We start from the raw sequence: 13,010 nt of genomic DNA on the forward strand, positions 1-13,010 counted from the left end.
AACCTTCATAACGTTTGCCTGCTTGCGTTTTTGGGCACGATGCCGATGATCCCTGAGAAACGGAAACCCAGATTAAGACCGGGTATGAGTTGTATACTTTTTTGTTAATTACGACGCACGTATTGAGTCTCGAGATGATATATGCTGCCGAGCTACACAACTGTATGAGGAAGCAAGGAACACGTAGAGTAGATATTTTCAAAGACCCACTCAACGCTATCACCGAGTTCTTCCCTTAAGAGTTCACGACTTTAAGCAGGGGCCGTGCAACGACACATATAGCAATGCGTCACAAACAGGTCTGGATAACACTCGAAGACCAAGAACGGCACGTCATGAAATAAGACCCGACTCATCCTCGTGTACAAAATGTGGGAAGTGTGTTCAAAGTAGCCGCTGGATCAGAGTTGCTAAACCTGAGGCTCTCTTGCTGAACAGAAGTGAGAAAACAAAACCCGAAATGATGTGCATTATAAGACATACGTTGTATGTCCTACTGCGCTCCTCATCCCAGCTGAAACGCAACACTTCAGCTGAGCGGTACGTATCCTGTCCCTCCCCCCCCCCCCACGCTCTCTCCCTGACCGACCTGGACGCCCTGTGAAATCGATATTGGTGCGCACCGGGCGCCGGTGCAGCGGCTGCGGAGTACGGAAGTTGTCCCCCAGTGGTGACCTGGTGTCATCCGTCTGCAGGCTCTGGCTGAGGCGCCGCAGTTGCTCCAACTGCAGACCGCCAGGCGGCGCGGACAGTGTGGCTGACAACTGCTCAGTCATAACGGCCTAGCTGATTGTACGGGAAACGTGGCAGGTTAGCGGACGGATCCGGCCAGATTTATGTGCCAAGGCTGTGACATGCTCATCATCACGGCACTGCGCGGGCTGAGGATCCAGGGGAGAATGAGATTCGCTGGTTGAAGGAGCATACTTATATACTTTGGACTCGAAAGTAAGTCTGGATGCCGATACTCGGGGTGAGGGCGGGGGGCAGGTACTGTAACGGTGGACCCTCCAAATAAACTTGGACATGAAATAACGATAAACTAGATGCCTCGCACCGAATGTGAAGAAACGGTATTGCGAGGCGTGATGGTTACATATAATAATCTTATCAACACAAATTGATCAAACTGATCTTCTATCAACGTGACATTATTTCCTTCGTATGGTGGTTCAAGACGAAGCCCAGTCAATTGCTTGCACCAGTATGATACCAAGTTCCTAGAGCTTGGCTCCCAGATCCAAGGTCAGCAGATCGTCAGTTTCTATCAGCGCTACTGATATCGGGGATCTCAAGTTGCGCTGTGAAGATATCAGGAGCCATGCTCGATGAGGTGATGGCTGCGTTCCTCACCTGACATCAGCGAACATGCATGATAAGGTCGTGACTGCCTCATCATCTGACATCAGCAAACACGCGTGATGAGGTGACGGCTGTCTCTCTCGCACCAGACATCAGCAGCCATGTGTGAAGAGGTGACGGCTGCCTCCCTCACCTGACATCAGCAGCCATGCATGATGAGGTGACGGCTGCCTCCCTCACCTGACGTCAGCAGTCATGCGTGATGGGGTGACGGCTGCCTCCCTCACCTGACATCAGCAGCCATGCATGATGTGACGGTTGCCTCCCTCACCTGACATCAGCAACCATGCGTGATGAGGTGACGGTTGCCTCCCTCACCTGACATCAGCAGGCCATGCGTGATGGGGTGACGGCTACCTCCCTCACCTGACGCGTTGGTAATATAGATTGGCTTGTTCATCAGAACCCAGGTGACCGACTCGTCACAGCCAGGCCAGGTTAGCGATCCCTCGTAGGTCAGGTAGAACTCGGTGCTGGGCAGCAGTTCGCTGACGCTGACATTCGCCAGACATATCGCATCATCTGCGGCACGTTATTCGAATGCAGACTGGACTAGAAAGAATTGCCAAAAAGATGCGTGAATTAGGGAGCGATCCGCAGAAAACAATCGTGTAATGTTGTCGCCAGTCACGGAAATGGTCGACGTGAAACGAATGATTCGACGCAGATAACGCCAGGTCATCGCCGTACGCAGAATGCGTGCAGATTGACACGTCAGCAAGAGCGTGAGTGGAGGGCTGCTGTGGCGTAAGAGCGTGAGTGGCGGCTGCTGTCGCGTAAGAGCGTGAGTGGCGGCTGCTGTGGCGCAAGAGCGTGAGTGGAGGCTGCTGTGGCGTAAGAGCGTGAGTGGCGGCTGCTGTGGCGTAAGAGCGTGAGTGGCGGCTTCTGTTGCGCAAGACCGTGTGTGGCGGCTGCTGTGGCGTAAGGGCGTGAGTGGCGGCTGCTGTGGCGCAAGACCGTGAGTGGCGGCTGCTGTGGCGTAAGAGCGTGAGTGGAGGCTGCTGTGGCGTAAGAGCGTGAGTGGCGGCTGCTGTGGCTTAAGAGCGTGAGTGGAGGCTGCTGTGGTGTAACAGCGTGAGTGGCGGCTACTGTGGCGCAAGGGCGTGAGTGGCGGCTGCTGTGGCGTAAGAGCGTGAGTGGAGGCTGCTGAGGCGCAAGAGCATGAGTGGCGGCTGCTGTGGCGCGCGAGCGTGAGTGGCGGCTACTGTGGAGCGAGAGCGTGAGTGGCGGCTGCTGTGACGCGCACAACTCACCTCGGTAGGGTGTTGCCACGCTGGCGTCGGCGAGGCGCGCCAGCTGGCGATTGGTCGCCGAGCCTTGCTGGGAAACAGCAACACCCACCTGTCACCACCACCGGACGGCAACACCACCTGTCACCCCACCGGACGTCAACACCACCTGTCACCACCACCAGAAGACGACACAGCACGTGCGGCAGACACGCCGACCAGAAGCCCGGCCTGTGCCCGAATCAGTTACAGCAAAACCGAGGATCGCTATCAGGATGTCTCCAACTGAGACTGTCGGGTTGACAATGTACAGGGTGGACCACCCACCTAGGCGGGTTAAGGATTGAGGATGTGGGGTACGTGGAAGGGGTGTATTTTCCCATGCCGGCTTGGGTTCCGGTTTTGGGAAGGAAGTGGGCCTACTCCGGGAAAACCCCGCTTGTTGACATTTTTTGGACACAGGTTTTGTCATTTTATATTGATCAGCTCCTTTCTCCAATTCATTCTACGCAACAGCGCTCCTTGCTTGGGGTGTCAAGATCACAAAACGTCTTTATTCGGCAGGAAGGTAGGTTCCAAAACATGGACATGACCAGCATCCTATGACCTTGGTCTTGCACGTGTTTTTAATTTGTTTAGGAGGGGAGCTATTAGGGCCTTACAACGCTCTCAGGAGCCGATATTATATCAAACATATCGTCATCGTTCAAATACCAAAAAACATTCATTATTGAATACCAGCGTGCAAGACATGCATGTCTTTGTGACTCAGCGATTCGCGACTCTGCGCTGCCCCGTTTATCACAATCAGTTGTAGAGCTTTATAATACCTGTTAAGTTGTATTCTTGCACACTCCTTACTGCATATACAAATATATATATATATATATATATATATATATATATATATATATATGTAACGTGGGTGTATGGGTGTTTCAGTGATGGCGGTATCATCAATGTTAACCTTAACGCTTGGCTTATCACCATATCGTTTAACACCTTTCAGGTCCGTAGTTAAAAAAGGATAGGCACGCAGAGGCCAGCATTCTTCTCCATCTTTATTAGCGCAGCGAGTGGTCAGATCAATAAGTATGAATTAAAAAGTGTCACAGTAAGTGACGAAACGGACGCACCATTATATACATTGCATTACTACACTTCCTATCAGAAAATTATATATTTCTTATCGTCTTGCTGCATTTTATGTTTCCATTACCGTATCATAAGACATTTTTTGCATTTGCTTAGCGTACACATGTTTTCATATCAGCGTCTGGCCACTTAAAAATACAACAGCGACCAAGTCCACCAGAGTTATAGGGCGGTGACCAGTACCAACCGGACTCATAGTGTAGCAGCCAATCCCACAGGAGCCAGGACAGCTGCCACTCTAGCCAGGGGCCGGGGCAGCGACCCGACTCCAACGAATCCAACCGCAGCCCGGTCCAATAAGACTAGTTCTGTCCACGACTATAACCGAGCCAGCGGGGCAACCAGTATGTGGTCTGAGCCTCTGCGGCGGCCCGCGCTGCTAGAACAATAGAGCAGCAGCTAGTATGCGATCTGAACCTTTGCGGTGGCCCGCGCTGTCAGACATAGAGCAGCAGCTAGTATGTGATCTGAACCTCTGCAGTGGCCCGCGCTGTCAGACTAGAGCAGCAGCCAGTCTCACACAGAGCCAGAGCGGTGCTCAGCCCGCCTGAAGCCCGGCGAAAGTGCCATCATCGGATCCTACGCAGCAGCCGCCCTCCTCCGCCTTCCAGGGGCAACGGCTGGCCTCACCGGATCCATCACCCGATCCAGTGTAGCAGCCGCTCTCTCCGACCCCAGGGCAGCGGCTGGCCTCACCGGATCCGTCATCGGATCCAGCGCAGCAGCCCGCTCTCTCGACCCCAGGGCAGCGGCTGGCCTCACCGGATCTAGCACCCGATCCAGCGCAGCAGCCGCTCTCCTCCGACCCCAGGGCAGCGGGTGACCTCACCGATCCGTCATCGGATTCAGCGCAGCAGCCCGCTCTCTCCGACCCCAGGGCAGCGGGTGACCTCACCGGATCCAGCACCCGATCCAGCGCAGCAGCCGCTCTCTCCGGGGACCCCAGGGCAGCGGCTGGCCTCACGGATCCGGCGTCGGATCCAGCGCAAGCAGCCGCTCTCTCCGTCCCCAGGGCAGCGGGTGACGTCATCGGATACCAGCACCGGGTTCAGTGCAGCAGGCGCTCCCTCCAAGCTCAGGACAGCGGCTGGCTCTCACCGGGGCCAGCTCCGGAGCCACGGCTTACAAACCAAACTGGGAAAACCATGAAGGTTTCACGGTAGTTTTAAATTTCAAGCTTCCCAATAATAACCCAACAAAGCTCCACAGAATGCCTAGGATAACAGCCACTCCGATGCGCCTTCTAGGGCCATTTGTTTTTTCCGCCCACCTTACCTCAAGGGGCTTACCTAAATTCTCCTTTGTGCATTGGTTCTAAGAACCAATGCTATTTTGTACGATTTTTTAGTTTGCCCGGTGATTTGGATAGCGAGTTGCCGTCCCCGACTGTACCTTAGCTAGTGCAGCACTCAGCTTGGCATCTGAACCTTTGGTGGATGATTTGTTAGTCCTGCAACTTGCTGGTTAACGGAACCAGCCATCGAATGCCATAATGGGAAGCAGTAGTCATTGTATTATAACATAAGTAAGCTTAATCAGCATTCATTTCGGTCAGCCATAGCTGGAAAGCCTTTGCATGAATAATAGATCGTTGCCCTAAAAAGGACGAAGCGAACGCAAAAAGAAATGCCGGTTCCTCCCGACCTAAGCTATGCTCCAGCATAAGCATATGAGCCTTGAGTAAAGAAAACTGATTACGGGTGTCGAGCAAGGAAAATGCTGTGATTCCAAGGTGTCAACCGTTTATTTTTTGGTTCTATCGATCGTAAAACAAACGTCGCTAGAAGCAGCTCCCTGAACAACTGCCTACAGGAACCAACAGTATGTAAAAAGTGCCGTGGTATTGCCCCACTTTCTTAACTTGACTTTTCAGTTCGGCCGTGCACCCCAGGCATGGCTGCCGGTTTCCGAGCCAACATTCTGCCCTGCCGCCGCGCCCGAAGTCCTATCTTCATTACATGGGTGTTGTTTCGTATTCTGCGGGGGAGGGCTCCAGCCCCCCTTCCTCAGCTTGGGCTCTCGTCAACTTTGGGAAGAAAGTGTGCCAAAATATGGGGATGTGGGCAAAGACCCGATTGGTGGCCTATTTGGGGATAGGTTTTGCCATTTTTCACACTTCAACACCCCCAAATTCATTTTGCGAGGCTATGCCGCTGCTTCATTCCCCGCCCACGTTCACTTTCCACCCCCATCCCGGAAAACCAGCTTCACTTCCACGCATCACTCCTCGCGATTGCTTCAGTAAAGGCGGGTATCATGTGCTGCGGTGAACGCATCGCCGCACGCCCACATGACAACATGCAGGCAGGACATCTCACCTGAACTAGCACCGCGACGATAACAATGCTGCTGTTGCCGGAGGCCGCAGCTGTCAGGTTTGGATACAGGTTCGCGTTGTATCCCAACAGCTGGACCTGCGGAGGGGTGGCCACGCGTCCGGCGGTTAGGCTCCGTGAAACGGCAGCTAACCGCTGTGCGGCGTGCGGCCTGCCCGCACCATGCCTGCTGTTTTTGTGGTATGGGCCTTCGAGCGAAGGACCGTTGTTGTAATCATGCCGTATGGTGGAGAGCAATGAACTTCGCTTCCCGCCAGTGATCTCATGATTGTCAGGTGGGTAGTCAGTGCGTAGAGATCAGACGGTGTACAAATTCACCCGCGTTCGAGCAATTGCATGTGCGTGTTCGTGCCGAACATCAGATTGCATTAATCGCCCTCCTGCGCGTGAAAGTCATGCTGCGTATTCTGGCGTTACAGATGGTATTTCCCTGCCCAACTCACGCAAACAGAGAGATTATTAATATGTACTTTGAGCCAGCCACCGGTGCAATAATTAGGTTTCACAGTTACGGCAAGGTCAACGTGCGCTTATTGCTTATGTGGTCGTTCTGAAGCATGCTAAACACAAATATTTTATAAAATGTCACAGCTGCACCCTAAGAGCGCCTTAATTAGAGCAAAACGAACTCGGAAGTCTTACTTCAGCCGGAAATGGCTTTCCGGATATTTGGTGTTCCGACCCCCGAGCGTTCTTCATTCCGAAGTGGATGTGCACTTCTTGGAACTGATAACTGTGTATAAAAGGTCAGATGAGCAAACAAACAGCACTGAAGCCGCGACAAAGCCAAGCAAGAAAAGACGAAAGCAGACACTCAAGTTCGGAATTGTTACCACAACAATAGATGGCTATTCCTTCCAGGGGGCATAATGACTGAGTGCCCGGCCTTCAGCTCCCGCGTGGGGGCCCGGGCTCGAATCCCGGTAAAGCTATGACCTCTGAGCGCTGATATGACATCTACAGCCGCTTCGTGTCATGAAGGGATTCGCGACGACACGCGACGCATTACTGCTTTTAAAGGTGGACTACTGAACCCGTAGCTGAGCGAGGCACCGGTGATATTGACCTGACCCCGGTGCGAGTCCAGTACGCTGAACACCAGCCCGTGCCCGGAGTTCCTCAGGCAGCCCGACACCTGTCACAGGCACAGCCTCAGCGTCGCACACGTACAGCACCTTGTTTCAAAGTTTGACGCTGTGATTCGGCGGAGGGCCGTGGAAATAGGAGCCGCGTTGGGTTGCACCTGACACGAATAGCGTGTCTTAGAGTAAGTTGGGTGCTATCTCGTGCTTGCAACAGACACAAGACGGTTCGGTTTCACAGCTTGGCGGGGCCTGACACATGACACATCATCCCTGAGTCAACTGATAGCGCACCAGCTGCTGGGACAACCAAAACTGATCCTTCGGTAGATTACAATCACGGCGGCTGCGATTGGTGGAAAATATCTGAGTAAACCAATCCCACCAACCGTGTGCACAGAAAGCAAAAGCCACAGACATCAAAATGAGGCAACGTAAACTATCCACATCCTTTGGCACATGTCACGTGAGGTCGGTGATACATTTGGTGCCAGATGTTCCAAAAAAGCGCGGGAAGGTGCAACACATTTTCATTTTGCACGATGTTGCATGAATAAAGCAGGCCAGCGAACTGGATCGCGCTTTGAGATGTGACGATGGCAGAAAAGTGCAGAGATGCTGCAAGCAAAAGACAGGGCTATAGTCAAACAGTCTTCACAAAATCTACGTGAGTTTAATAAGGCAAGGTAGTGCCAACCGAACGGAGCGTTGCGTAAAGGACGTCTAAAAATGCAATGAGCTGCTTTTAAAATGCGGACAAGCAACACAAGACGTCATATACAATTAGGCAGAATATGGCGGGACACATACGGCGGCATTGTCGACGTGTAGATAGCCCAGTTGTGGGTCGAACAGAAGTGAATCGGGCTCGACGTTGATGGGCGACTGCCGACGACCCTTGTGACACGTGCCCCAGTCCGGGTTAAACACCCCCCAGTACGAGGTGCCTGGCGGAATAAACGAGTGTCGGAGCGAGAACGAGAACGAGAGTACACGTGCTGGTCGGCCCAGAGCTTGATGCGGCGTTCCGCGCCGTTTCAGGAATCGACACATGGTGTTCTTAGCCCGTCTGGTGTGAAGATGACGTTAAACATTAACAGGGAAACTGTAACTCAATGCAAAATAACCTGTACAAGCTTGGTATATTGCAGTAAGTAGACATATCTGTCACCCCAAACTGCTGGCAAGTGAGTCGTCTGCTTCAGGTTAGACATTGCCAAAAAGACCATGATCGATACAAAATCAGTACACATCGCAGGTAACCAATGGTCATTAGGCCACTCGTTCACAATTACATCCGAAAAGTAGAAATGGCCTTGAGACCTTATTGATCCCTGCAAGTGCTAAAATGTGCTGTGTATGCAATACTGCTTATTCTCCAATGTGCAAAACGTCAGCCGACGCAAACTCATCCCCGCAAATTTCGCATAGGCTGTGCACTTATCTGTAGCATGGTCTGAACATCGCACGTAATACTTGCAACGAGTGATGACGATGTTAAACGCCAGATTTGATTTAAAAGACAGGTTCCAACGAAAATTGGCGACTCCTAAAATACGCAGTGTATGTATCATCAGCTCCATATATAGGGCAGTCTAACGGGACATTCGCTTCAGTGCTCTAACTCCTAGCTTCTAACGTACCTGATATGCCATCGTAGGTCCACCACTGGTCCCAAACGACGCAACTCACACCTGGGAGAGCCAACTTTGTGTACACACTGCAGGTACACATGTGCCGAACAGAGACGCTGGAGTGACGCCGAAAAGGTCGTCACAGACACTTGATGCAGTGACTGCCTGTGATCTGGGTCACCTGGTGACATTTCCGATGTCACGGCTGGTGCATTTCTCCACTGATAGTTAGTTACGTGGTTTTGGCGAGCCCAGCACAGTCAAACAGATATTCATACAGAGGAAAAGGCACATACACGTACTTACATACATGCAAACAGAAATATACACCACGCCGCGAGACTCAGTTTTTTGGCCTGCGTCATGTATGACAGGTTAGGTTCTGACGGGAGCTTTACGCTTGCGAAACCAACTGTAAAGCACGCCACTTGGAACATCGTGTCAACGTCAGCGGTGGTTCAGATGCTTGATGCGGCAGTGCCTTACCTAGAACCTTACAAAGTGGTAGGCCCATACTGTCAGCGGGGGTGAGCCTCATGCTATCTTATGGCTGCAGTCATCAACGCATCTGGAAGTAAAAGCAAATCCTCTGAAAACTGCCACAAAGTTTGGCCCATGCTGCACGTTGGCAAGGGAGACGTTCGAGAGCATGCATGGTAGGCTGCAATTTTTCCTCGTTGAGAGATTAAGTAGGCGGAAAGTTTCCACCGAGGAATTTCGATTAAGTGCCATGAATTGGCTGGGGCTATAAATGCACGTATAATTATGTCGGTCAACATCAAAGGAGCATGACGATGAACACATGCGGCTCCCGATGTTGAAGATTGACACGCACATTATAAAAATATGTGCCACAATTTCAACGTCAAATGCGAATGATTACATTGAAGATAAAGTCCATAAACATAGCGTGCTGTGAACAAACGACAGGCATGTATGTAAACACATAACAACAATATATTACAACCGCCTTAAAATGCATCCTTTGGCAGATGCGTTGACCACCATACGCGATTGTCATATTATAAAAAGGATAAAATCTAGGATTTACAAACCTGAGTTAGGAAACTTCACTCTCCAAAACGAATATCTGCACTTTGAAGCGCCCCTGTCATAAATGCATATTTTTTAAAGCCTACGTTCGTGGCTTAACCTGACCGAGTTGCGGAGCGGCACGAACTGACCCCAGCATGACCGCGACCCCGCAATGAGTGCGCCCTCGGCTCACCTGACCTGTGGCCTCAGTTTGTCCAGGGGCGGCGCGTTCCAGCTGAGGCCGCCTGACCCACACCGCCGTCAGCTGGGACTGGCTCCGTCTCCGACCCACCGGAGTGCCCGGCGCGTACCGGCGCGCGTCGATGCTTGCGGTCGAGAAGTGTCTCTCACAAGCATCTGCGTCGAGACTGGGTGGTTGCGTGCCTATAATTTAGCCCAAGCGGGGTGCGTGACAATGTTCCAATCAGAGCCGCAATCAGGCCGACACGCCATTTTGCGACGAATGCAGCTTATTTAGCTCAACTTCATGCCCTTGTAACACGCATAGCATTCGTGGCGCATGTCATGTGTCATATGGTGTGAAATATCAATGTAGGAAGAAAGCGCTCGAGGGGCACTGCCCTCCCGTCCACCTTAATGATCGTAAATTTCGAACGTTAGCTCTATGGCAACGTTCTTAATGGTCGACTTTGAAGAGGGCCAAAATATCACAACTTTTCAGGCTTCGACGCCCTGTTATTAACATCTCCCAACATCGGGCTTTCGTTGCGACTGCTGTGCTATGGACTATGAATTCCCCTTTGCAGAGGAGTTGTGACCAAAATAAGGAATCCATACAGCTCAGAAGCAGGTAACCTGCTACATCTTAAAACTATGCCTCAAACATATTTTGTGGAAGTCCTTATTACTTGCAGCACGTAGGTCGCGAACGCATCAGTCTGCACAAAATGCCGGCAATGTTTGTCGCTGCTCGGAGCGCACTCAGCTAGTTTGTTCACCGAAATTGAAATGTTATATAGCTTACTCACTTGATATCAAAATGAGAGGCCCTCAGCTTCTGTTTCCTCGGCATGATGAGTTCTGGGCTCTCATGGTAAGTTATCGACCTCCAGTTTGGACGGAACACTGATTTAACGGTGTTATGGTGCAAACATTGGTTATATTGGCAACGGCCTGGTTACACCGGCGATATTGACGCTCGAAGTTACCATAAGCCGAGTTTGAAGCGTTGAGCTCCGTCAAGATAACCAATGTTTGCACTGTGGTATCGTTTTATCAGCACCTATTGTAAACTGAAAGTAAATGACGGCGGATGAAAACTTTGAGCTCATATTGTATCGTGCTTTTTAGAATCGATGCAAATTATATTCCGTTGCGAAAGGAAATTTGGGCCAGACTGGAAATGTCAGCGGCCGGTGACAGCAGCGGCCCTCAGGGTCAAATGATGTCAGAAGGTATGATAAGGCGTGCAGAGGATTACGGAGCTTGAAGCTTTCGCCAGAAAATTCTTCCTTGCTCCGAGATTTCACGATGATCGTATATTGGGGTTAAAACTCAAACAGCAAACGCTACTTAACGCGCGACATGCGATCCTAGAAACCCCATCCAATAAAGATATCCGGCATGCTTGTTAAAAACATGTTAGATTATTTTGACAGAGTGCTGATTGCACTGGACTGGACTGGGCTCATAATTAAACAGACATTACACTACATAATATGATAAACTACGGACTCGAGATGCCAAACTTTATCTAAAAATATCGGAGACAAGCTTCCTGCTTTGGGCCTTCCTGGAGAGTGAGTTTAGAGAAAAACAAAGACAAACATAACACCAGTGCGCCCAAAAATGTATGCTCTTGTCGATTTGGGAAGTCATCTACGAAGATCGTTACACTGATGGAACTAAGACCCGCAGGCTACTAGACTCACGAATACCGTGCACACATAAACACGCGTGCATCTTACATATCGCTATTCTACAAGTAGATTCTGCACATTACCGTTCCACCTATATATCTTTATTATTCCAGGCCCTAGTGATTGGCATCATCGCGACATCGCGACATATGTCATGAGATACATGGCATGTACGACATATATGTGAGTGTGACACATAGCGAGCACCCAAAGCGACTCGATCTCACCCCGCTACAGATGGTGGATCGGAAGGCAGATGCTCTAACCAACTGATCCATCGGGACGCACAGAGTTTTACCTTTGACTTTCGATTTCACCTTTACTCAGGTACCACATATGAAAAATAACTGCAGAAATGAGCTCCCTGCCATCAAACACCTCTGCAGCACGGTATCACACGACAATCCAAGTCAACGGGATCAGACTTAAGGTCGGAACTATGGTGTTCACTATGGTGGAGAGATCGGTGTGCCGACAGCACCGGGCAGGTGTAGCCAGACCGAAGAATGATGGCAAGTAAGCACAGTCAAGTCCCTGGTTACAAGCGTTGTATAAGCAATAGTACGTCGAACTGAGTGCAGCTTTATTGGTAATGAAGAAGGATGTGCAATATGAAGCACGAACAGTGCCCACGGGTACCCAGTGCCTTTGTTTGATGCTAAATTGGGCACCGATCAATGGCGGCAACGGCTCGTCCCCGGCCGCCGCCTTCGCCTTCCCCCTGCCGGCGATCTTCTTCATGACGCGCTGGTCAGTAGCTATGTGCTGCCAAAGACACGCACCGCAGTGACCAAGCACGTCAGGCAAGCTCTCCAGACGGCAGCTGCACGGCAGCGCTGCCTTGAAAATCGTGCGCTGGCGGCCTCACTGACCGCATTGATGGCAAGAGGTTGCGTTCAGCGCAGTGGAGGAAGCTCTATCCTAATCATCCTAACCCATTCAATCTATGCTAATCATCCGTCCTAATTATCGACGTATTCAGTTCGACCAATCCAAAGAAATAAAGTGGAACATGACGGAGATTGATGCAATGACCCCACCGGGCATATCTTGGTACCTCTCCGCACAGTCCCCAGCCACCAATGGCCGGAGCACAGTCCCGCTCTGCCCGATACCCAGGGCCCGCCCCAAAACAATAGTTACTGCGATGGCCGCCAGGGGGTCGCGAGATCCCGAGTCCGATCAGTCCAGTCAAGACAGAAGCCATCCGGTGAGAATTACGTGCAGCTGAAAGGAAGGAAACTACGTAACGCTTGTTTAATGCAAAGTGTGGTGCAAATTGTACCGTGTATTGTAC

General features: G+C 51.1%; 1 protein-coding gene across 1 annotated transcript in view; it reads right to left on the bottom strand.

Moving 5' to 3' along the window:
- Positions 1-235: 235 nt before the first annotated feature.
- The window catches only part of LOC119108231 (carbonic anhydrase-related protein 10-like), a 16,530-nt gene continuing 3,755 nt past the window's right edge, over positions 236-13,010 (bottom strand). Inside the window, exons 3-12 of the mRNA XM_037231814.1 lie at positions 12,385-12,478; positions 8,808-8,858; positions 7,975-8,111; positions 7,117-7,217; positions 6,725-6,815; positions 6,065-6,160; positions 2,616-2,682; positions 1,729-1,884; positions 590-757; positions 236-249 (exon numbers count right to left, since the gene is read on the bottom strand). Coding sequence (XP_037087709.1) covers positions 236-249; positions 590-757; positions 1,729-1,884; positions 2,616-2,682; positions 6,065-6,160; positions 6,725-6,815; positions 7,117-7,217; positions 7,975-8,111; positions 8,808-8,858; positions 12,385-12,478 — 975 coding nt within the window. The remainder of the gene's footprint in view (positions 250-589; positions 758-1,728; positions 1,885-2,615; positions 2,683-6,064; positions 6,161-6,724; positions 6,816-7,116; positions 7,218-7,974; positions 8,112-8,807; positions 8,859-12,384; positions 12,479-13,010) is intronic.

This window comes from Pollicipes pollicipes, unplaced genomic scaffold (genome assembly GCF_011947565.3).
Source record: "Pollicipes pollicipes isolate AB1234 unplaced genomic scaffold, Ppol_2.1 Scaffold_6686;HRSCAF=7923_pilon_pilon_pilon, whole genome shotgun sequence".
Classification (NCBI taxonomy): Eukaryota; Metazoa; Arthropoda; class Thecostraca; order Pollicipedomorpha; family Pollicipedidae; genus Pollicipes; species Pollicipes pollicipes.